The 24,028-nt window shown below is 37.7% G+C and overlaps 2 protein-coding genes and 3 non-coding genes across 5 annotated transcripts; 1 reads left to right on the top strand and 4 right to left on the bottom strand.

Annotated features, from left to right (window-relative positions):
- Positions 1-319: 319 nt before the first annotated feature.
- Positions 320-15,941, bottom strand: LOC136252817 (WD repeat-containing protein 5-like). Its single transcript, XM_066045392.1, has 12 exons — positions 15,756-15,941; positions 15,485-15,584; positions 13,343-13,506; positions 12,638-12,727; positions 12,204-12,287; positions 12,101-12,156; positions 10,385-10,431; positions 8,439-8,514; positions 3,005-3,038; positions 2,876-2,950; positions 1,875-1,962; positions 320-756 (listed from the first exon to the last, which is right to left on the bottom strand). The coding sequence occupies exons 1-12, from the start codon at positions 15,867-15,869 to the stop codon at positions 656-658; spliced, it is 1,029 nt and encodes a 342-aa protein (XP_065901464.1). The 5' UTR covers positions 15,870-15,941; the 3' UTR covers positions 320-655.
- A 32-nt stretch (positions 15,942-15,973) lies between these two features.
- On the top strand, positions 15,974-19,544 carry LOC136252818 (eukaryotic translation initiation factor 5A-2-like). Its single transcript, XM_066045393.1, has 4 exons — positions 15,974-16,141; positions 16,199-16,330; positions 17,362-17,529; positions 19,135-19,544. The coding sequence occupies exons 2-4, from the start codon at positions 16,220-16,222 to the stop codon at positions 19,342-19,344; spliced, it is 489 nt and encodes a 162-aa protein (XP_065901465.1). The 5' UTR covers positions 15,974-16,141; positions 16,199-16,219; the 3' UTR covers positions 19,345-19,544.
- A 314-nt stretch (positions 19,545-19,858) lies between these two features.
- On the bottom strand, positions 19,859-19,930 carry Trnam-cau (transfer RNA methionine (anticodon CAU)). The gene has a single exon. It is a non-coding gene; the product is annotated as a tRNA-Met (tRNA).
- A 115-nt stretch (positions 19,931-20,045) lies between these two features.
- On the bottom strand, positions 20,046-20,117 carry Trnam-cau (transfer RNA methionine (anticodon CAU)). Its single transcript has one exon. It is a non-coding gene; the product is annotated as a tRNA-Met (tRNA).
- A 123-nt stretch (positions 20,118-20,240) lies between these two features.
- Trnam-cau (transfer RNA methionine (anticodon CAU)) lies at positions 20,241-20,312 on the bottom strand. Its single transcript has one exon. It is a non-coding gene; the product is annotated as a tRNA-Met (tRNA).
- Between the last annotated feature and the right edge of the window lie 3,716 nt (positions 20,313-24,028).

Below are 24,028 nucleotides of genomic sequence, written 5' to 3'. Positions count from 1 at the left end.
AGACAGAAACTATAATGTTGAGGTGTTATAAATAGTAGTAAATAAGAGTATGTATTCAAGCTAAGAAAACATTTTAAAAGATTTAGATATTTCTATTAGGATTCTCATTCTACATTTGGTATTGTTTTAAACAACATTCTATAAGAGATTTTCGACCCTCCCATGCATAATTACAATACTTGGCTGTATTCTGTAACTCCATCTGTATATTCACTAAACAGCCTTCATCTAGGAAGGCAAATAACTGAACAAGACCAGCTGGTAGGCTGTATGTGGTCATGTGCCTAGTAGTGTCCAAAAGACCAATAAGACATCAAACTGAAAATAAATCCCATGGATAAATGTAACACAATACTCACTGCATAAATATACTGTATTTATATAAGTATTAACTTTATAATTAGTTAAACAAAATCACTGAAATACTGTTCTTGGATACATTCATTATAGTTGAAAAGCATAACTTAATACAAAAAGAAAAACCAAAGCAAATAAAACTACGACTGTACAACATTAAAAAAAGAACACCACAAGACACATACACAACACTTGTAATATATATATATATATATACAGTACTAGCTATACTGCGTACCACAGGTAGAAGAAGTGTAAAGTTGTGCATATATTGTGTGATTCTAGTAGCGATCAAATATTAAGTGTCTGAACGCCATACTTTAACTGTTTTGTCTTCTTCAAGAGCTCCTGATGCGATGATGTTTTCTGACGGGTGGCATGCTGTGCATAGTACTACATCTGCATTGAAAAAAGAGTGCATGAAATCATAAGAGTACAATAATCAACAAAATTAGAATGTTGGTTTAACAATTTATTATTGCAAAGAAACTTCAGTCATTCACCCAACACCACCAGAAAATGAATTTTAGACCTACATCACATACTATCATAAAATACAATGCATGCTTTTAACCCTTAAATCTGCATAGTCCAGAAAACTGGACTTACACTTAATAAATACGCATGCTTTGCATAAAGTGCTGTAACTTTCAAAGTGTCCATCCTACGGCTATGCAATTTATGTCATTCTACTTGTGATGTAGCAAAGATCAAAATGATACCTAGGGTTTTACCCTAACACTAAATGGTGAAGCCAAAACTAGCCGTGAAAATTAACTTTTTGGAAGGAAACACGCAAACCCTTTACATACCTTTATAAAATGGTTGATAACTCGATGGTACATGTAGTTGATCCTATCGCTTTGCAACAACTTTCATTCAACTCTTCGTGAAATTCTGCATCAGGCCATGTATGACTCACGTGAGTAAACCCACAATCGAACTTAAACACGTGGCAAGAATTAGAAACACGGAGATGTGACTTGTCGCTGTTCACCACTTCATAACAAGTAAGCCACTGTAGTTACAGTGTTCATTTAACCTTCTCCAAGTAGCCTAGTGAACATGCTTTTAATTTATGTGTATTTGTAGGCTGTAAGAATTAAGTTATCCACCTAGTGCTGCCATGCATGCCCATATTGTGTAAACACGCATTTCCAAAAAGTTTTCTGCAGGTTTAAGGGTTAAGAAACCACTAAAATTCTATCATAATAAGTAAATTCAGTGACCATCACCACAGCACAAGCTACTGACCATATAAGGGATAAAGGAGTCATTTGGTTAATATGAATAACAGTAAACATCTGGTTGCTAAGGAGCAGTCTCAACCACTATACCACACAGCACAAACACTACAACTCCCACACTATTGCAATGGAACTGAAACACTCGTGAAAAGTGGACAACTTGATATCACAAATATCCATGATCACATTTGTGTTATTGGACACACATGAATTTAAATGTAATCTAAAACATTTTAGTATACTATCAGTATACTCTAGTAAACAAATCACCTTTATGTCCCTCTAATTTCTGGACTATTTCCTTTGTCTGCAAATTCCATATATAGATCATGTGATCCTCTGAGCCTGATACTATCCACTGTATGAAAAATAGATGCATTCAAATACATACTTTAACATTGCCATACATTATAATTTAAAGCTTCTACAACACAATCCATAAACAGTTGCTCACACAAATGTTAAAATTAGTAAGCACGAATCATCAAGAATCCCACATGTTTGTGTATTTTCTAATTCTATTTTATTAGATTTCCTTTGCCAAAGGAATGGTCAACTGAAGTTTCAGCCCTAGAAGCCGACAGCTACAATACAGTACTATACGTGGTAACAACAGAAATATCAAGAGGTAATACAGACAATAAACTACAGACACTACAAGCAAGAGTTCATAATAAACTCTTTCTAAAACTAACAGATGCAATCTTATATAAAGAGGTAATGTAACCATTACAGTCTCCACAAACAGGCAAATTCATTGTGCCGGGTGAGTTATGTCTTCCTAAGACCAGAGCAAAGGAGAAAACTTGGAAAAGACAAGAGTGTACTACACATCCGATGCAAGGTAAACTAATACTCATATCTTCTGTGTATTGAACAAAATTTCTAACTCCTCTTGCTTTGGGTATACGATGTTTCTTTTGCTGCTAGCACCTTCCTTCATTGGGAAACATGAATTTAACAATTTATGGACTTTCTTTATAATTAGTAAACATCCATCATGTTAAATCATTAAACTATAAGTTAGCCTTGCACAAATTGTGAGAATCTTGCAGATCCAGTTATAGATGCCAGCTACTTGTATTAAACAATGTCACTATTATTAATTAAAGGATGGCATTTACTACACACTCACGTACAAATGCATGCACACACACACACACACACACACACACACACACACACACACACGCACACACACTCACCCACACGCACACACACTCACCCACACCCACACCCACACTACACATACACACACACACAATACATACCTTGCCACCAGTTACAGAGAAATTGGAGAAAATACAATATTTTTCATTTTTGTGACCGGAGTAGACTTTGAGGCACTGAAGTATAAAACAGTACATGATGACATCATCATAAGGATCATGTGATCTTACCTTTGCTTTGTTGTAGTCCCATAACTTTAGCGTACTACAATAATAACACTAAGTATAGAATACTGTACAAGATGAGATTAGCAATATATGCACATGTGACCTAACACATGGCTATCAATATCATACGTGACAATCTCAGCGAAAACCCATTTAGTTCGCATAACTTCTGAATTTTCTTTTATTTTCTCAGGAATCTGCATAGTTCAAGGAATGGTTCACTAAAATTTCAGTAGATTATGGTGAGTAGTTTTGGAATTACAGCGCTAGAAAGTAGGAAATTGATTTGTACAGTGACTATACTAAAAATAAACTACAGGTGCTTACATTACCAGCCATAACTTAAATTTGATTAGTCTACAAATTTGGGATTTGGCTTACAGTGTTCACTATGGATTGGCAGGTATCATATAGTATGATAGTAACTGTATAGTAGGGACCACAAAGGAGTAGGTGTGGCCCACGAAATAATATCACCAAAGTATCAGCCTCAATTTTCCTTTACGATGATGAGGCAGTATTGGTGAGGTAAAACTAAGCCTAAACAAGCTTTCAGATTGACCCAAAACACTTTCAACAAGTTGCTACGGAATTTTAAAAATTTTTTATTCAACGGAATTTTCTACTGACTGAGTAACTGACTGATGCCTTCAGACAAGCGTAACTCGATAACAGCTAAGGCTACGGGCTTGATGTTTTCACTGTTCGACGTCGCTTCAGCCTGACAGGTGCCTTTTGGCATACCGCAGTACGTACAATGCATTCTTCATGGACTTACCAGTGTCCTCCTTTGTGTCCCATTCATCTTTGCTGACAGGGAAAGGCGTCGATTGGGCGCGAGCACGTGATGGCTTCCCTTCGAAATAGAAATCATCCGAATTTTTCATCGTGGCTATTTTGATATGCAGAGGTGCTTTTCAAACAGTTCTTGATTTGTACTGCTGTGTAATGGGTTGAACATAGCCGACAGCGAAGTGTAATGTATACTTCACTTTTCAGACAATAATTAATATGATTGGGGCGCGCGGCACGATTTCTTTCTTTTGGTATGCGTGGATTGTGGTTGTGCTTTTCGAACAGTTCTTGATTCGAAATGCTGTGTAACGGGTTGAACATAGCCGACAACGAAGCGTAATGGATACTTCACTTTTCACAAGATAATTGATATAGCTGGGGCGCATGGTGCCTTTTCAGATGCGGTATACGTGGGTTCACCAGTCATAATAAAATTATTTATAAAAAAAGTTAACAAAAAAGTATACGAAAAAATTTGGAATTTTCAACTAGAGTAGGGACCATAGCACATCGATAAAAAGTACTGAAACAAGTTGGAGCAGTCCATGATATTAAATCATAGTAAAACAATAAGAAGTGTTATATCCCTACTGTGCTCAAGATACCATAACGGAAATGCACAGTAGGGATATAACACTTCTTATTGTTTTACTATGATTTTTAATATCATGGACTGCTCCAACTTGTTTCAGTACTTTTTATCGATGTGCTATGGTCCCTAATCTAGTTGAAAATTCCAAATTTTTTCGTGTACTTGTAGTTTTAGCCTTGTAGTCACTTGCGTGTAGGTGTATGAAGATGGTTTTATTGAAGAAATGATTTTGTTTACGTCTACAGCATCGTACACAAACACACGCGACACACAAACCATTGGGGCTACAGAAATGAAGCAAAGATTTTCGAACTCCCCATGAGTTGGCAAATACAATGGTATATAGATTTAATCGATTTAACACTTCCTTTCCCAAGTAATGGCTCGTTTAAAACTTGCATAAAATTTGTAATACGCGTAATTTCATCCCTTTTTAAAAAATTCCATTTTTATCAATACGCATGTTTGCGCGAACTAGATGGGTTTGCGCGAACTAGATGGGTTTTCGCTGAGACAGTCACATATTGTATAGTGGGAAATTTTTGAAAGGTTAAATTTTCGAAAAACCATGCTTGACAACAAGTTCAAAAAAAAATTTTTTTTTGAAACTAGGCTTCATTACCCTGCTGTGCCTAAATAATTAGCTAGTAAGGATTTGTGAAGTCACTCAAAGCTGTAGCTAAGTGGTTGTGTTGATTAGCTATTAACTAATACTAATTAGATAATATGCTATACTCCTTTGGTCATGGTGAGAACAATGGTGGACAGCAGCAGTACAACATATTCAATGGAGTCTATTGTTCAAGGACACCATGTTTACAAACAGATATGGACCAGTTCCACCGGTGAAGAACTGTCATGCCAAAGAGAAGATGGCAATGTATGCTGTCGCAGTGATCAAAGAGTTACGAGGGCGAGAAACTGTTGTAGGTCATCTCCCTAGACAAATTTCAATGGTTTGTCACTCGTTTTTGAGAAAAATGCGGTGTAATAGCTTGCCATGTTACTAATGGTTGCCAGTATTCTGCTGATCTTCCTCAAGATGGGTTGGAGGTTCCCTGTAAACTGATTTTTTTTCACCAAAGATAAGAAGTTGTTTGATAAAACTGTGGCATTGCTACAAAGGCACCCGGACTAGTCACCAATTCTACTCCAGCTGTGAATCCGGTTGCAATTTCTGGAGCCCCAACATCTTCATCAGAATTCTTTGCTGGCTGCAGTACCCCCATTTCCCTTGTTGAAGAGGTAAACAAGGGACAAGAAGAGCCGAATCATGATCCCCTGTGGATGTGCATTGGAAAATGTTATGAAATTCTGACAAAGAGTGTTTGTTGACTTATGGCCACTCGCTCAATGACAAGCATATAAATGCTGCTCGTGTTCTTTTAAAGAGACAGTTCAGCAATGCAGTTGGCCTACAATCCACTTTGTTACAATATAAAGAATTGCTAGTTATGATGACAATGGGATTGCAGATCGTTCATTGCAATGGGTGTCACTGGGTTACTGTCTACAAGGAAGACAAGGACATCATCATAGTAAAAGTATTTGATTCTGTGTGTACTTCATTGGATCAGGATCCATGTACTTTGGTATTCAAGGAGGAAGAAATGAGGCTCCACCTTTGTGAATGTTTTGAAAAACAGTCTCTAACAATGTTTCACTGCATGTAATTATCATGTAATTAATTTGTATTCTGTGTGACACACTCATACTCATAATGCATTAATTACATACAGTAGCTAGCTACTTCAAATTATAAACACAGTCAAAAAAATGTAGCTGTATTATGTTAATGTACAGGTTTAAATTTAAAGTGAACCAGCTTTCCTCCTGAAGCCATTTCTAGCTATTTCAGGGTGTGAATGTAAATAATCAAATAAGTTAATTAACCAAACGGCTCCCTGTGGCTTTACCACAGAGAGGGAAAGATCGATAGCCTGCACTTTATTGCATTCATGAAGCTGTGAACTGACCCCTTAGGAATTCTTTACAGATTTATTGACACTGACATCCAGTGGTTGTAGTAGTTAGCTGGCACCAAAGTGATAAGGATATTGTTGTCTTTAAGGACTTCAAGCTGCGGGAGTGCACTGAGCCTTGAACCGATCAAATATCACCAGACAACTCTGGTCATCTGGTAGCTTGAGATCTTGCCTCTTCTGCTTTACATACAGCAGCAGAATCTCATCAATATATTGCAAAGTAGTCAACTCATTGGCCCAGTGATTTTCTGTAGAGGTCACATTCCAGCCTGCAGGAAATTTAACAGTGAGAAGAGATCTTCTTGTGGTTACTTTGTAAATGATTTGTGGTGGCAGAAAATGGCCAGACATGGTGACACTTAAAACTGCAGTAATTTGCCTCTTATCATCTATGACTGCAATTGCAACTTTTGCTTCCTTCTGTCCTCCATGGTCTGGTTACTAACAGGAACATAATGGATTCCAGTATGGTCCCTATAACCAAGTCACCTGGAATATCCTCAAGCTCCATGATTGCCTTCACGTCATAGGCAAATCATGTCTTATTTTCTTCAAAATTTACATTGATATTTGTGCCTTTGTTGTGGCTTTCCTTTTTACAAAGTTCATCCGTATCATCGGAAACTTTTTCAGAATGGGACCACCATTTTTTGCCAGTAGATTGCTATCCTTGTGACGGACAATACCTTCTGCTGTAGCCATCACTATAGCTGTGTTTATCACCACACCATTCACTCACATCTGCCACAAGAACGTCTCCACATGTTTGTCCAGTTCTTTACCCAGCAGTAAAGGATGTCCTCACTTCTTCTTTGGCAACGCAGTAACCTCTTGACTTTCACCTGGTCCACGTTTTTTGTTTAGTACATCTAGATACTTCACCTTCCAACCATGCACAATACTGGGAGAAAGTTTCCGGTGTTGATCAATTTGCTTTCCAGATTCCATCTTAGAAAAGTGATGCACCGCTGATGTAATTCCACTTTCAACCGCTATCTTGGCAATCTCTGCTCTTTCTGTATCACCAAATACCTGGTACATTCTATGAATATTGGAAGATTATGCCTCATCCTCATCGCAAGTAGGTACTGTGATGCTACCCTTAGTTGTCAAGAGATGCTCACGTACAGAAGAATTTGCTGCTTCGATTGTTGAGCTAGGCATTGACGTCGACAAAGGTCTGTCAGGCTTTGGTAGAATTGCTTCCACCACTTCTTCCTTCATAGGTTCCTTGTTCGTAAAGTACTTCCATAACGCAGTCTGCTTTGCCATTTTCACCTCGATTTATGAATTTTTACCACAATTATCACTCAATTATTGATACTTATATTTCTATAATTACAAAAAAAATTTTTGAAAATGCATTCACATTTTCAAAGTTTTCGAAAATTAAACCTTTTGAAAATTTCCCGCTATACAGTATCATAATGGCCCATGAGAGTTGTGAAAATATTCTAATAGAGCAAACAGTTTCAAAGGGACCACATCTTGGGGCCAACCGCATACATTGTTACCTGCATGCACGATGAGGGTGGCTACTGCCACTATCCAGGCGGAACCAGCAAACCACATCACAGGGAACATTGAATGGTTGTACATGTACGTATCATTATACATATGCACTTTACACACACTGTGACCCTTTAAGTGAGCATGCCTTACAAAGTCTTGGTGCCTAAGCCTCTAGACTAGTGGAAATTCAGTATGCTTTATCAACAGCAAATTAAGGCAAATATGATGTCTCACTACTTGAATTTAATTGTACAGCAACATCTGCTCTAACTGATTCGGAGGTTACTTCGATAGAATCTGGTATAGTGAGCTATTTTAAAGTAAGTCATAGGATATCAGTAGATGTTCAGAGTATTTGTGATTACATACTGTATAGTCAAATTAAAATCTGGTGTGCTCAATGTATGGCAAGGAAGAAAGGTAGTTGCCAATTGTCAGAGGGTAATTATTATAAATCAATCAATGTATATGATAGAGCAAGTTACGTATTAGTACTGATACATGTACACTACAGTTACACACAACACACACAGAGAGACAACCACGCACTCACTTATCTAGTGTCCCTGCTAGAATGTATTTGCCATTGGGGGAGAATTTCACATAAGATACAGGAGGGTTTTCATCATCTGGAATAGAAGAGATATTAAACAGTAGACACATCTAGATAGTTAGCAACACTATATGTGCTGTCTACAAAAAACGTGAACACAAGGTAAGGGGGGAAAAGCTTTTAAATCTAACACATAGTGTAAGAAATAACTTTTCAAACATGTGCTGACACTGGGTCAGGACAATGCAAAATATCAAACAATTTGCTAGACATTTTAACTTTTCCTTTTCCCTTCATGTCTTTCAGCCACCTCAGCCCTGTATTAGGCCACAATATAAAGCTTTTGTAAGGCTAATTAACAGAGATCGTTTAGGCTACTAGACACAAGCGTTGACAGCTTGTCAGTGGATGGTTGAGTAGAGATCAGTACAATGGTGAAGAGATGCTCGAAACAAATGTGTATTGTGTATGTATTGCTTTATCGTCTGATTGTCTGCCTGTGAACTGCCAGTAAGATGATACAGGCCAGCATTAAGCTGTTATTGTATGATGGCTACAGGCCTGTATGGATCACCTACAAGCCTGTTAAAGACTCTCAAATTATTTACTCCTCTTCCTTAAAAGTCACAATGATTACACATGCACTAGTTTATTAGAATATCTACAAAACATGTGCACTTGTGTGTACTGTGTACTAGTAGTGATAGAGGCTATTGTTGTAGCGTAGCGCAAACATTACTCCTCTGTTGTAGTACTAGTGTTTAGGCAGCCAGAAATTGCTCCTAGTTGCCTAGCCATGTAGTGTTGTACCGCCAATCAGCAAGTTTACACCGGTATGCGTTCACCATAAATCATGTGGGTAATGTGTGTTGTACCAGCCTACAAAGCTACATGTATAGTTCAACTAGTGTCAAATGTTTTTGTACATATTCTAATAATTTAGAACATGTGTGACCATGAGGAAGAACACTATGACCAGCTCCATAATGATTCTCCAACATTAGAAGAACTAGATAATGTCTAAGACTGTTAAGAAGCTGTTTCCAGCTTAATTGATATTTAACATGTGTAAACAAGCAGTAGATACAGATATACATGTATTTATTGGTACTTGTGCTCTAGCAACACCTGTTTATGTAATGTCGACTGTTGATTAAAGTCTATTGTCTGGCCAGCACTATCCTTTCCTCTGATACTATGCATTGGTTCAGTAATTCACTCAGTTGAACACACACTACCAAAATTATTTTTTGTTGCTACATACAATGCAGAGGATTGGAGGGCAGAAGCACTTCAGGCGCTACTTGAAAATATTATCTTAATTGCATAGTTTAATCACATGATCCTCAATAGTCCCAATACAAAACTAGCTAGCTAATGAACAGTGATCACTGATGATCACTAGATATTTTGGTTGTGCTTCATGTAAGGATTAAAATGATGTATTTTGTTTTGTATAAGTGCTTAGTTTTGTAGGCAAAACTGATGTAGGCAAAACTGATGGAACAATACTTCGCGCATAGTAATACTATCACTAGCAAGGTATTTATGTTCTAAACCAAACAATGGTACCATACTTTGTTACATCATCCATACATTTTATTTCATCTAGAAATGCATCGGTTTTGCATAATTCATTTTAACAGCACTTAAACCGCTTCCACCCTCCTCTGCACACAAATAACGTTTAAAATTAATTGTATCAGCTGCTCCTTGAAAATTTCCCCTTGCAATTAACCTGTTATACAGTATTATAGAAGGACTGAAATGGAAAGTTAAATGTCCACTAGTATAGCTGCAGGTGTAGATAACCTTCCTTTTTATTTCTATGATCCATACTGAAATATAAATTTCTAACTCTTCTTTATACTTGAATATACAGTATTAGACCTCTTGCTTGACTACACTATTACACACAGTACACACACACACACGCACAGACTGACCTACTAATGTCTTCAAACACTGGCCGGTAGCTGTGTCCCATATACGACTACAAAAAACAATTAGGACAACTAAACACATACAAATTACGACCCACTTGGTGAAGAAGAGCTACCCCTGCAAGTTAAACATTAATGGATGTATGTAGGAGCAGTAACCCGTACTACCTGAACCCCACCCATATTGCAAAACATGCAGAACTACATATCATCTGTATATATCTAGGCAGTATTTTGGAATAGTAGTTCAAAGACAGACACAAAGATGGAGTGAATATGGTGTTGCTATGTCAACGATATAGAAAACTCTATTTCTATCACCAAAGTTTGTCACGATATGAACATATGATATTTATCACTCAAATGCAACATCATCTAGCGAGAGTGTGAGTGATCAAAAAAACCAACTAGGTAATTAAAGGGCGTGGTGTCTGTTTGGCTCACAAGTATCATCTGAAACAAAACAGGATGAATATTTGTGAGCGAAACAGGTGCCACGTGGATGCCTTTTAGTATTTTTTAATCACTTGCACTCTCACAAGATGAAGATGCATTTGAGTGGTACAGTATATCATGACTACTTGTGACTTTGCAATACAAACATATACACAAGTACACAAAAAATTGAAATTTTCAACTACAGTAGGGACCATAGCACATATTAAATCACAGTAAAGCAATAAGAGGTGTTACATCCCTACTGTGCATTTCCATTATGGTATCTTGAGCACAGTAGGGATGTAGCACTTCTTATTATTTTACTGTGATTTAATATCGTGCACTTACTCCAACTTGTTTCAGTACTTTTTATCAATGTGTCGTGGTCCCTACTCTAGTTGAAAATTCCAATTTTTTTTGTGCACTTGTTTATTAACTTTTTTTGTAAACTAAAATTATTATGACTGGTGAACCTACGCATACCGGATCAAAAGAAAAAAATGGCGCCACACGCCCCACTATCAACTATCATCTGAAAAGTGAAGTATCCATTATGCTTTGTTATCATCAGCTATGTTCAACCCGTTACACAGCATTACGAATCAAGAATCGTTCGAAAAGCACCACTGCAATCAAAGTAGCTACTATGAAAAATACGGATGATTTCCATTACGAAGAGAAGCGATCACATGATACCCGTCAAATCGACACTTTTCACTGTCAGCAAAGATGAATGGGGCACAAAGGAGGACACTAGTAAGTCCATGAGAAATGCATTATACATACTGCGGTATGCCAAAAGGCACCTCTTGGACCAAAGCTATGTCGAACAGTGAAAAAATCAAGTACATAGCCTTAGCCATTATTGAGTTATGCTTGTCTGAAGGTATCAGTCAGTTACTCGTCAGTTAAAAAAAGATTCCATAGCAACTTGACGAAAGCATTTCAGGTTGACCTGAAAGCTTGTTGGGCTTAGTTTTACCTAACCAATATTGCCTCATCTTTGTCAGAGAAAAGTGAGGCTGGTTTTGGGTGATGTTTTTTCAGGGGCCATGCCCACTACTTTGTGGTCTCTTACTATACAGCACTATCGTACTGTATGATACCCTTTATTCTAGAGTAAATTTAAGCTGGAGGTAGTAAATTTAAGCTGGATGTATCCCACACGTCAAAGCTATTCATATTTACCAGGTTTTAAGCTATAAAGTGGCCTAATGCAGCCAGATTTTTTTTAGCAAAACTGGTTGTAAAACAAACATGCATATGCAAAATGTGACTTACCATAATCCATCATAACTGCTTGAAACAATTAGAGCTCCATCCCTATTAAAGTGCACCTAAACAAACAATAGACATCAACCCACCACACTACACATCATCTTACCGCAGACACAGGATCTGAGTGTGCTGGTAACGTCTTGATACATTTCCCAGCCTTAACATCCCATATTCTAACACTTTCATCAAACTATGAAAAAGTATCATGTAATATACCTTCATTGAATAAACCAACATAAACACACCATAAACAGTACACTATCTTAATTTGTAATAATGGACACTTGGGAATTAGCCACATATTTGCTAGAAGAGGATTTCAAAATCTCCTTTCAAGGAATAAAATCTTTGTCCCTATCTTATCAAGGTTTCCCAATTATGTTCCTTAATTTGGGGAGTTTGTAGCACAAACAACAAGGTAAATTATCGATGGTAATTATATTTTTTGTACAATCAATATTTTTTTAAATGCTAAAATTGATAAGCAAGTATAGAAAGGTTTTGTCAATTTCTTGACTGTCAAAATTATTATACACTTACTGATCCAGATGCTATCAGATTTGATTGTGGGTTGAAGTTACAACAGAAAACATAGTTAGTGTGACCTTTCAGTGTCTTCAAACATTTTCCCTACATGTAAAGGTATAATAGAGAATGATACACATAATACTGCATACAAACAATATGACAATAATATTGTTCTGAACTACTTCATGAACACTGAAAGACTATATGTGATGTACAGTATAAAACATGAAAGTGAAATGACTACATAATAGGGCTGGAAGATAAGAAGGTTATCTAGATACATAAGTTTGCTTATTGAGATAATAGTAAATTTTCATAATCTATTGTAAATCAACTACAGTCAGATGGAAAACTTGTGGAAAGGTGTCAAACAACTTCGGGAAGTGATAAAATTTCTAGCTTAATTACTTTGACTTTATGTCAAAAACTGTGTTTACAAAATGGTCCTATGATGTCACATTGTTATTGAGATAAAATGGTTGTCACTTGTCGAGATCATAGGTTTACCATTACCACAGAGCCCTACTACAATAAAGATGGAAATTTTTCTTGACCAAAAACTGCATTCAAATAAACATTGTCACACACACACAGACACACAGACACACACACACAGACACACACACACACACACAGACACACACACACACACACACACAGACACAGACACACACACACACACACACACACACACACACACAAATGACATTCACTTACAGTAGCAGCTTCCCATAGCTTCAGTGTTTTGTCATCAGACGCTGACACAATGTACTTGGAGTCTTGTGACCATGCCACATCAGAGATGCCCTGCTTGTGGCCGGTAATGGTACGTTCAAATTTGCCATCATGTGCTCCCCAGATTTTCACTGTTTTGTCAGCAGCTGTGGTAGGAAATCAGAACAAAGATGAACACAATGTGAGAAATAAGGTTGCTGCAAATTGTTCTATTGTAGCTATAGCAAAAGTAGCTTGCTTCAGATAAAGTATTTGTATTACGTCGTACACATTAATACATTTACGTACGTTGGGTTTCCATTGCATCCTACACTGCCTGTTGCTGGAGAACCCAAGTCATTACCGGATTGGGAATTTTTAAATGCATTTAAGAGGTTTTAGTCTGACTGCACAGGCTTTGCTGTTCTTGTGTAGAAAGATGATTTTGTTTGCCGGTAATAATAGCTACTTCTACATACAAAAAAAAAATAGTGGAAGTTTCCCAAAAAAAAAATCGATTAGCACTTTTTACTGGCAAAGCTTATGTGCTAGGAAACAACGTACAAGAAGGTGTTAGTGTGTTAAACCATTGAGTCTATAGTTCTCGAAGACATTTTTGTGGAATTATGGAATCAAACATTTCCTTTGAAATCTATTGACTTAAAAATATACATCTATATACATCAGCTTATATATTTTGCAACCTTAACTTGCATGACAATTAGGGCTGGGACGAATATTGAAATTTACCTTCGAATATTCGCTAATAAAACGTTCGAACATTCGAAGCTTCGGTGATAGCTATCAAGTCACAGGTTTTCTTGTATTTATGCACATCCTTCTTAGGTTTTACCCTTCTAAACCTATTTAACAAGTTTGTAAGCATTTGGAAAGTGCATAGCAGCAGTACTGAATGACACGATCGATCGATAGCAAATGGGCGTGTCCGCTATACTGCAATCGTACACACCAACTAATGGCTAAAAGTACACTTTCCATCACTTTATAAGGTGTGTTAAGGCTGCAACTATGGTAGCAAGCTGAACTGCAATGGTTTAAAAGTGGGCATGGCAAACGAAGATCAATCGCGAAGAGACAACATTGATCACACAAGAGCTGCAATAAAGTAACAACGTTTATTTGTAATTCTTTTGTAGACTATTATTAGTACAATACGAAGCTTCGAAGGATACTTTTATAATTCGAAGTTTGCTTAACCTTCGAACCCACGAAGCATTCGAAGCTTCGTCCCAGCCCTAATGACATTGAAAACAAACATCATCAGACTACTATTACGCCACTACGTTATTTTGTACTAGTCCATCTGGAATGGAAACACAGAACATACGGTGAATTGGTTACAAGTGATGAGCCCACAGTTCACGTACATGGCCCATTCTCAATATACTTTTAGCATTCTCACCAACATGGCTGAGAACGTTCCTCCTATTATTTCAGGCTCCAAGTAATCACTGAACTAATTTTTCAGGCATTTCAACTTTATGAGAGAGTTACACTGTCCCATGCCACATAACCTGTAAAACAGTAAGATTAGGGAGGTAGGACTGCAAGACAGTGTCTTGCGGGGTATGACCAGGCTTTATTTAGCAAGGGGACCCTGATGCATTCCAAACATTTTAACATGCTCTGTATGGAATGTCAGCAGAACTTTCATTCTCCATTACCTGACAATGCATCATTCTGGGGTAATGATGCCAGACCAAACAGGTGCCATGTGCTTACACACAGTAAACACACAGATATGCCATTCCTCCATTACACAAACCTTATTTTGCTCCAGATACAGTATAACAAGTATAGTAGTTCTATCCTATACTGCAGCAGTAAAAGTTAACTCAGTGGTCCTGGGTAATACGGTTTTGCATGTTGGTTGTTGGTCTGTACACCAGTAACTGAACAGGACTGGCTTGAAAATCACCCAACAAAATATTCTTACAAAATATCTTTCATGCAATATCCCTAGCAAAAGAAATTCTAACTGATAACCATCTCGCAATCACTGCAACACAGTAGTATTCACACCTTGAAACATTGCGCAAACATGTTGGATTGGTGTTCACACTAACACATCTTTGTATGCTGATGTAACATTCACAATTGCCACACAAACACAATCAAACTTACACGAGCTTGCTAGCCACCGTCCATCTGGACTAAACTTTACTGAGGAAACTGCTTTAGTGTGACCAGTTAATGTGTACTTCAGGACATAGTTGCACTTTGCCTGGAGACAAACAAGACAGCCTTTATCTCAACCATAACAACCCTCTATTAATAATGTGGGCCAAGGTTAAGCAACGTGGTGCTACATAGTATTATCATGCTGTTGAATATTTTTTGGGCACAATCCCTCAGGCTTACGCCACACAACACTACACATTCGGTACCAACTAACCACCGCCTGTTTCGCCTTCGGTGTGGCACCCTGTGAAGGTGGCTTGGTATCTTCCTTGTCACTTGGTTGACTGTCCATCTTACTGTTTTCATCAACACTTTGATCCGCGCTCATTGTGAGACACTTTCTCACCAACACACCCTATCTAATGCCCACTATTAATTCACGTGTATTATCACGTGGGTATCCCACGTGAACTGAAGATTGCACAACTTTTCTGCGCACGTGATTTGGACGTTGCACCACTAGACAGCAACGTTGACAGATTGACGTGGTATATAAACCGAGCAAGCGTTTCTACCAGTTCAAGTTGTATTAACCGTTCTCTATGATAGTCAGTCAGTGTTCCAGTGCCGATTCGTGTGCCAACCAGAATCCGTTCATTTGTAAGTGCTGAAGTGTGTAGAATGTTTGATCGTGATATTTCTACCTTGTCTGCGTAGTCCCGTAAGGTGTCTGTACTCATGGCGAAGTTTCCAGAAGAAGTTAACTTCACTACTGCGTCTGCAGACGCTTCTGCTACATACCCTGTCCAGTGTGGTTCACTGAGGAAGGGAGGAATGGTCGTGTTGAAGGTATTGACCAGTAGTGTAATGTGTCACGTGTAGAGTAGAATCTTTTAATGTAGTATGTTGTATTTAGGCCATACCTATTTGATCTTATGTTGTGTGGGCAAAATTATTTTAAATTTGGGTAGGTAGGTCGGTTTGAAAATGAAATTTTAAACACAAGCAAATAATGAATGTAGCTATAATAGTACACACAGTTAAAAATCTAGATTTCATACTCTTCTAGTAGCATCAGATATCACCAAAAGAGCTTTCCCATCGTATTCTACAATTTTAGAACATTGGACGATCTTCAATGGTCTCTTTTGGACTATATCACGAGGGTGTTGATGATGTGTTGTCTTTAATTAAGTACACGTGATCCGCACACGTGATTTTCAAAATTATTTCATTTGAAGAAAAATGCAGTCGTTCGGGCCCACGCAACAAGATCAAAATAGGTATGGCCTTAGCATGTGTTGTTTGTGTGTGTGTGTGTGTGTGTGCATATTAATGTAACATGTGGGTCAGTGTACTGAAACTAAAGCAATTGCTATCAGTGAGCAACACTATTTCTATCAGTGAGCAACACTATTTCTATTTTTTGATATTCTATTTCCCCTCTGTTCAAGATCACTCATTGCTTTAAGAACATTGGCACAGGTTCCTAGTCCCTTCCATACAGGGCATAGCCATTGGGTGTATGAAAACAACATGTCCCAACACAAAATAGGGTCTAGCTTGCAAGACTCTTGGCCAACATTGTACATAGATTACCCACAAGGAAGCCAACACATGCACACTCACTACACTTCTATCTTTCCATGCAAAACATTTTGTTCAAACAATAAGCCCTACAGATGTCTTGTATGGATAGTTATGTGTGTGTATCCATGTGCCGTATATATGTTAAAGAGTTCTGAAGTAGAGTTTATTACTCCTCAGCTAAAGCTCTTTACTCTAAACCTTCCCATAGAAAAGTCTTATTTGTTTTAAAATAGTTGTAATGTATATGATAGTCATCAGATATCACAGTGACCTACTCTTCATCCATATAGAAACATCCGTGCAAGATAGTTGAGATGGCGGTGAGCAAGCCAGGTAAACACGGCCATGCTAAGGTACACTTGGTGGGACTGGATCTGTTTACTGCCAAGAAGTATGAGGATATCTGCCCCTCTGGCCACATGATGAATGTGCCTAATATCGTCCGCAAGCAATACCAGGTAAAGTGTGTATAATAGCTATTGTAGCAAGATCTGATTTGTGTGTATGCTTTGTTAGGCGACTCACATGTAGTCAATACATTAAAAAGTCATCCCTTTTACAAGCTTTATATGTACGTTAGCTACTAAGTGTAAAAAAAGAATTGTATTGTAACTGTTGTTGACATATTGTACTTAACCAATTTCACAATTGAAATTTTTATTTAATCTTTAGTACTCTCGTTGTTGAGTTATCTGAGGTGGGCTTCCAGAGTGTAATCATGTTGTGGGGTTATGTTTTCCATGCTATGTATTTGGAATGTAGTTTACATGACAACATGGTGATTAACTGATATCCTCATCTTATACTTATTGTGCAAATCTGTTTTCAGCTGTGCATATTTTCTCATAGAAAAAATATCTATACTTAATTTAAAATACAAATTAAAGCTGAGTAACTACAGCTAAGCTTGCTGTAGGTGATTGATTATCTTCACAATCAGTTGCATACGTAGTAATACCACTTAATTGCAGATGAAAACAGAGGTTACCTCTTTTGACATGACCAACTATAGTTTCTAGTTTAATCATGTGAAGATCATGACGGGCAGAGGTCCATATCATCTCATCTACACATGATGTCCCAAGATATGAGAGCTCCGTATAGCAACATGTGACTTCACAGCTATGTTCTAATATAAAGGATCTAGTTTAGGAAGTTGGCATGCCAGACATTATAAACTAAACTTTTTGCAAGTTAATTAATTTTTTATACAAATATAGCTGTTTTGCATCATAGGCCAGCCACACCAGTTTTCCACTGTGAAAGATTTGTATGGTATCCATTACCATACAGTTTAAATTTGTGTCAGACACATTATCCGCAATTACGTCACAGGCACTCGATAGTGTGGGGACTTTCATAAAATTTGTATGGGTGGCTATGGGAAGAAAATTTATATTTCAGCCAAGAAAGAAGCTATCAAGCTCTAACTGGTTATAACAGAAAGAATAATGGTCTTTGAAAACCTAAATCACTTGTGTGTATTCATCGTAATATCTTACAACCATACCTGACCTCGATATCTTATTTGTTGGCTGAGATATGGTCACTCAATCCCATACAAATTTTACAAAAGCCCTCCTACCATAACAGCCATTTTTACATCTGTGACGTAATTGCGGATAAGGTTCATTATTACTACCTGCTCTGTTTGGTAGCCTTTCCATTGTTATTTTGTGTGTTCTGCATGTAACTTGATGCTGTAACATTTTCAAACCATGTATAATTTGCCCTGTTATGTCCCTGTAGAACCTAATACATTCTAATATTTCAATCAATCATAAATCATAATATTATGTAAAAAATCTTGCTTGTCCTCGGCTTTGCCTTGGAGCCTCGGCTTTGCCTTGGAGTCATGGCCTCATTGATGAGGCTTCACTTAGACACCAGTTATTGTAAAACTGTTTAATGATTGTTATATTAGAGCATTTTAATGTTGCTGTACAATAAACTGGTTGCTCTATTAGAGTAACTTGAACATTTTTCTTTCCTGAAAAATAGCCCAGCTGTCAGTTGTGGTATCACATTACTGTAGCTAGCATATACTATTGCTCGTTCTACAGTTAATCAATGTCAGTAGTGATGGATTTCTGTCACTGATGGATGAGACTACTGGGGTTGTGAGGAGTGATGTGAAACTGCCAGAGGGTACCAAGCTGGGGAAGGAGATTTTAGAAAAGTTTGCTACGGAACAAGATTTGCTTCACTTTGTGTCACTGTTAGAGGCAATGGGAGAAGAAGTGGTTGCTGGGATAAAGTCAATCAGTGACTGAAGAAGATCAACTGATGACAGAGAATAGAGAACACAGAAATAGTTTTGTATTGTGTAAATTGATTTTTTTTTTTTTTTTTTACCTAATTGCTTATATATTTTTATTATTGTTTGCAATGTGTTGTCACTACATTGGGTGCTAAATGTTAAAAGGATATTACTTGCTTTTATTTTGGATTAAGATCAGTGTTAGCCAGTTCATCATTAGTGGCTTTGTAATTCACTAGTTAGGATAGTTTACTCTCACCCAGTAAACAACTCCAATAAAGTAGTCAGGTAATACAATAAAAACTCCAATACAAACCCCCATTGAACCATAGATTATAGGGTATGTCTATAATCTATGACGAACAAAAACAGAGGACATTGATGGTTTTGATCCATCGACCTCTGGGTTCAGTATACTGGGCCCATGCCACCATGTATCATAATGACCATTATACACTAATGAAAAGTCAGGTACCTGTAAAAAAGATTCTACAAAAAGTATTCTAGTACTAATATAAAAAAAAAATTAGCAGAGGATGGTTTCGATCCATCGACCTCTGGGTTATGGGCCCAGCACGCTCCCACTGCGCCACTCTGCTACACTTACATGTTGACAGCACTTTTAATGTATTTAAACCATCACCCAGTGAACTACCCTAATAAAACAGTCAGGTACGTCTAGTTGTTTTACAAGTACGAAAAAAAAAAAAGAATTAGCAGAGGATGGTTTCGATCCATCGACCTCTGGGTTATGGGCCCAGCACGCTCCCACTGCGCCACTCTGCTACTTACAAGTTGATGGCACTTTTAATGTATTTAAATCATCACCCAGTGAACTACCCTAATAAAACAGTCAAGTACGTCTAGTTGTTTTACAAATGCGAAAAAAAAAAAAAAAAAAAGAAGAATTAGCAGAGGATGGTTTCGATCCATCGACCTCTGGGTTATGGGCCCAGCACGCTCCCACTGCGCCACTCTGCTACTTACGCGTTAAGTGCACTTTTAATGTATTTTAATCATCACCCAGTGAACTACCCTAATAAAACAGTCAGGTAGGTCTAGTTGTTTTACAAATACGAAAAAAAAAAAAAAAAAAAGAAGAAAAGGTTAGCTAGCAGAGGATGGTTTCGATCCATCGACCTCTGGGTTATCTGGGTTATGGGCCCAGCACGCTCCCACTGCGCCACTCTGCTACACTAACATGTTAATAGTACTTTTAATCCATCACCCAGTGAACTACCCTGATAAAACAGTCAGGCCGAGTGCCCGGGTCTACTTGTTTTACAAAAGTGCTGTAGAACTAAAGAAAACAAAGGAAACTGAGTTAGCAGAGGATGGTTTCGATCCATCGACCTCTGGGTCACAGTATGGGCCCAGCACGTTTCCACTGCGCCACTCTGTTTCACTTACGTGATTAACGTGATGCCATGCAATTTTCATTTTAATATTTCGGGTCGCGGCAAGTTCAAGTTACTCAGACTTCAAGTTATGAAACTCAGTAAAACGTTGAAGAATGCAGATAATCCCGCCAGACCCATTAGTGACTTGTACAGTAGGTCTACCTGTCGAAAAAAGTAGAGGATATTTATGGCGAGGGACTGTCAGAAATGGTGTGTGGAGACTTGAACGTTGTAGCTATTTGTATAATATAATTAATTTGTCTTTTTAATTGAGTGTATATGTATGTTCAGGGGCGGATACGGGGGGGGGGGGGGGGGGGGGGGGGGGGGGGGTCTTGACCCCCCTCCAAATTTTTTAGTATACCAAGATCGAGATACTCTAATAGAGCAGTCACTCTAATAAAGCAGTCACAGTATTAGAACAGTGTGTAGTGAGGATTTTTATGCACTTTATCATTGATAAATACGTAGTTGGTGAGGTGGGCAGCTATTTTCAGCTAGCTGTGACCTTTTTTTTTGGTCTCACCTTACCAAACCAGACAATGTAATGTCTCAGAGTTCATTTTGACCCCCCTTTTCCATAAGTCTGCATCCGCCCCTGATGCTGTTTTTGTTTTTTTGTTACTCTTGCCATGCCCACTTGTGGAGTTTATATTGCCCTATTTGTGGTAGCATGTGTCCGAGGATATAATTATACTGTTACTGTGTTTTCATCAATAAAACTGATGGTTTATGTGCACTGAACTACCTCGTATAGTCGTATTACTAAGTTGCTTAGCTGGTTTATAGCTTGTTCTGTACAGTGCACTCTACATGAAAGCGCACTGAACTACCTTGTATTACTAAGTTGCTATTATAAAACCATTGAAATTAGTGTGCTAGGTCACTATCTACCTTCTTCCATTCAGAACATTAAGAACTTTATTGACTTTGTACAACTTTGTGTAACCACCAAATCTTCCATCTAAAAGATCCTTGACAATGCTGCTCGTCAATGTATGACATGTTCGCAAAAGATTTTCTTGGCCAGGAATTGTAGTGATTGGTCAACCTGCGAGCACTTAACTTAAGTTTTGTCTTGTAATTGTTGTTGTTGGTCCTTTTTGTTTGTTTGTTTTCTTTTTACATGTACACACCTTGCCGTGCCCACAAGATCTCATTTTGCTTGATCTGACTGTGGCCGCACGAGACCGAGGACTAACAATGTATTGTATGCAGGGGCAGATCCAGAGTTTGGAAAGAGGGGGAGCACCTTGCTGAAAAACAGTTGAAGCCAAAAAAAAAAAAAAAAAGGTCACAACAATAATAAGTAGTTATCCTTTACCAAATATATCACGTCTGTTATGTAAAATAAAATCCTATTTATAGCTTCATAGGTAACCTACACTGCCTCATGAACATTGTACTGCTTTATTAGAGTAATTGACTGCTTTATTAGAGCATCTCGATCTTGTATGCAATTTCTTGAAGGGGGGGGGGGCATTTGCCCCAAATGCCCCATCCTGGATCCGCCATTGGTATGTATCATCATATTACTAATGATGGTTCTCTCTCTTAACTGGTTTACAGTTTGTCCTGTACAGTGCACTCTACATAAAGCAAATTAAAATTTTATGATGCGTGTACAGTACTGTATTTCTGTATACCCTAAATATTTCAAGGGAAACATTTTTGAGGTTGAGAAATGTTGCAATATTTATCACAGAGTTATAACCATTTTCAATAGTGATCTGCCTGAGGATATTAAAGTTTTCATGGTACCCCCAACTAACAAAAACTTTCCATATTGAAATATTTTGGCTATATGGTATGCACTTAGCTACTACTAGTTGGCCAAACTCAGAAGTACTAACTAATGTGGCAATACTCAGTTGTCTAATGGGATAATAGTACAGGATCATAGATGCAGGACGCCACCAAACTTATGAAGGAGTCAGCATGACATGAAAATAAAGACAAGCAATGTTATCTTACAGCAAGGTTTTTCATTACTTCACAAGAGTACATGCAGAAGTCATTAACTATATAGAAATCAGTGTATGTCAAGTACAAAGTGAGTGACTTTAGTACATTCTGTTCAGAATCACATCCTCCAAAGAGATAACTAGTAAGTACACTACAACAGTTAAATCACAGGGAGCATTAAAACTATTTGGAGGTAACCTAATCAGTGACTTTAGTACATTCTGTTCAGAATCACATCCTCCAAAGAGATAACTAGTAAGTACACTACAACAGTTAAATCACAGGGAGCATTAAAACTATTTGGAGGTAACCTAATCAGTAACTACAGCGTCTGCCAAGGGCGCATCCCCCCCCCCCCCCCCCATCCCACACACACACAATATACAACACACACTACACACAAATTACATACAGTCTAGGAATAATAATTTATTATTAATTTCCTGGAGTTAGTGCATTGGTAGACTTAGACGTTGTGGCTACTTAAAATGAATTGGGTGTAGTGAATGGAATTGGGTGTAGTGAATGGAATTGGGTGTAGTGAATGGAATTGGGTGTAGTGAATGGAATTGGGTGTAGTGAATGGAATTGGGTGTAGTGAATGGAATTGGGTGTAGTGAATGGAATTGGGTGTAGTGAATGGAACTGATCTGTCTGATGCATGTCTTGCATTAGAAGGTGCATAGAAGTAAGATATACATTTTGGCTTCGTTCATATTTCTTAAGCTACATACCTCTATATCTGTGTATGGAAAGCAAAGCTCAAGAGGACACAGCAGAGATTATTGAGGAGTAGCCAATGACATAACATTATATGAGAAATCCAATTGGAAATCCTATACTGAGATATTGGAACTCTCATACATAAATTGCATGTGTATAATAGTGTGTGTGTGGTGTGTGCACTGTGCATGACTGTGTGTAGTGTGTAGCACATGTACACTTGTGTATATAGTTTGTGCATGACTGTACCACACACATAAAATTACCTATACACACCCTTGTACAGGCTATGCCTTTTGGTACAGACACCTCAACACTCACACATTATGTGTGGGACACACACATTGGACTCTTAGGCCACTCCAAACAAATTCTGTTTCCCATGCACCGCCTGCATCTGTTTTCTATCAGCTCTAAAATGTTCATTATTCCATAAACTTATATGTTACATTGAACAACCTCCAAAAATTCCATTTTTTTTTCAAAGTTGTGAATTGAGTGGCAATTTTTAGAGAGAGGATCTCACCCATATAAGTAAACAGATCTCACCTATTTTAACCTCAGTTGTCACTCCAAGTGCACTGAAAAAGGTTGAGGTCCATAGTAAAA

The sequence above is a fragment of the Dysidea avara genome, chromosome 4 (genome assembly GCF_963678975.1).
Source record: "Dysidea avara chromosome 4, odDysAvar1.4, whole genome shotgun sequence".
Taxonomy (NCBI): domain Eukaryota; kingdom Metazoa; phylum Porifera; class Demospongiae; order Dictyoceratida; family Dysideidae; genus Dysidea; species Dysidea avara.
The sequence above is the reverse complement of the archived record's forward strand: the minus strand, read 5'-3'. Positions and strand labels throughout refer to the sequence as shown.

Bases quoted from the DNA above. Each gene is read 5' to 3' on its own strand.
- LOC136252818 (XM_066045393.1), top strand. From the start codon at position 16,220: ATGGCGAAGTTTCCAGAAGAAGTTAACTTCACTACTGCGTCTGCAGAC. The intron at 16,331-17,361 runs GTATTGACCAGT...TCATCCATATAG, and splicing joins GAGGAATGGTCGTGTTGAAG to AAACATCCGTGCAAGATAGT. The intron at 17,530-19,134 runs GTAAAGTGTGTA...CTCGTTCTACAG, and splicing joins TCGTCCGCAAGCAATACCAG to TTAATCAATGTCAGTAGTGA.
- LOC136252817 (XM_066045392.1), bottom strand. From the start codon at position 15,869: ATGAGCGCGGATCAAAGTGTTGATGAAAACAGTAAGATGGACAGTCAA. The intron at 12,288-12,637 runs GTAAGTGTATAA...ACTTTTTCATAG, and splicing joins ATCTGATAGCATCTGGATCA to TTTGATGAAAGTGTTAGAAT. The intron at 12,157-12,203 runs GTAAGATGATGT...TTGTTTGTTTAG, and splicing joins ACTCAGATCCTGTGTCTGCG to GTGCACTTTAATAGGGATGG.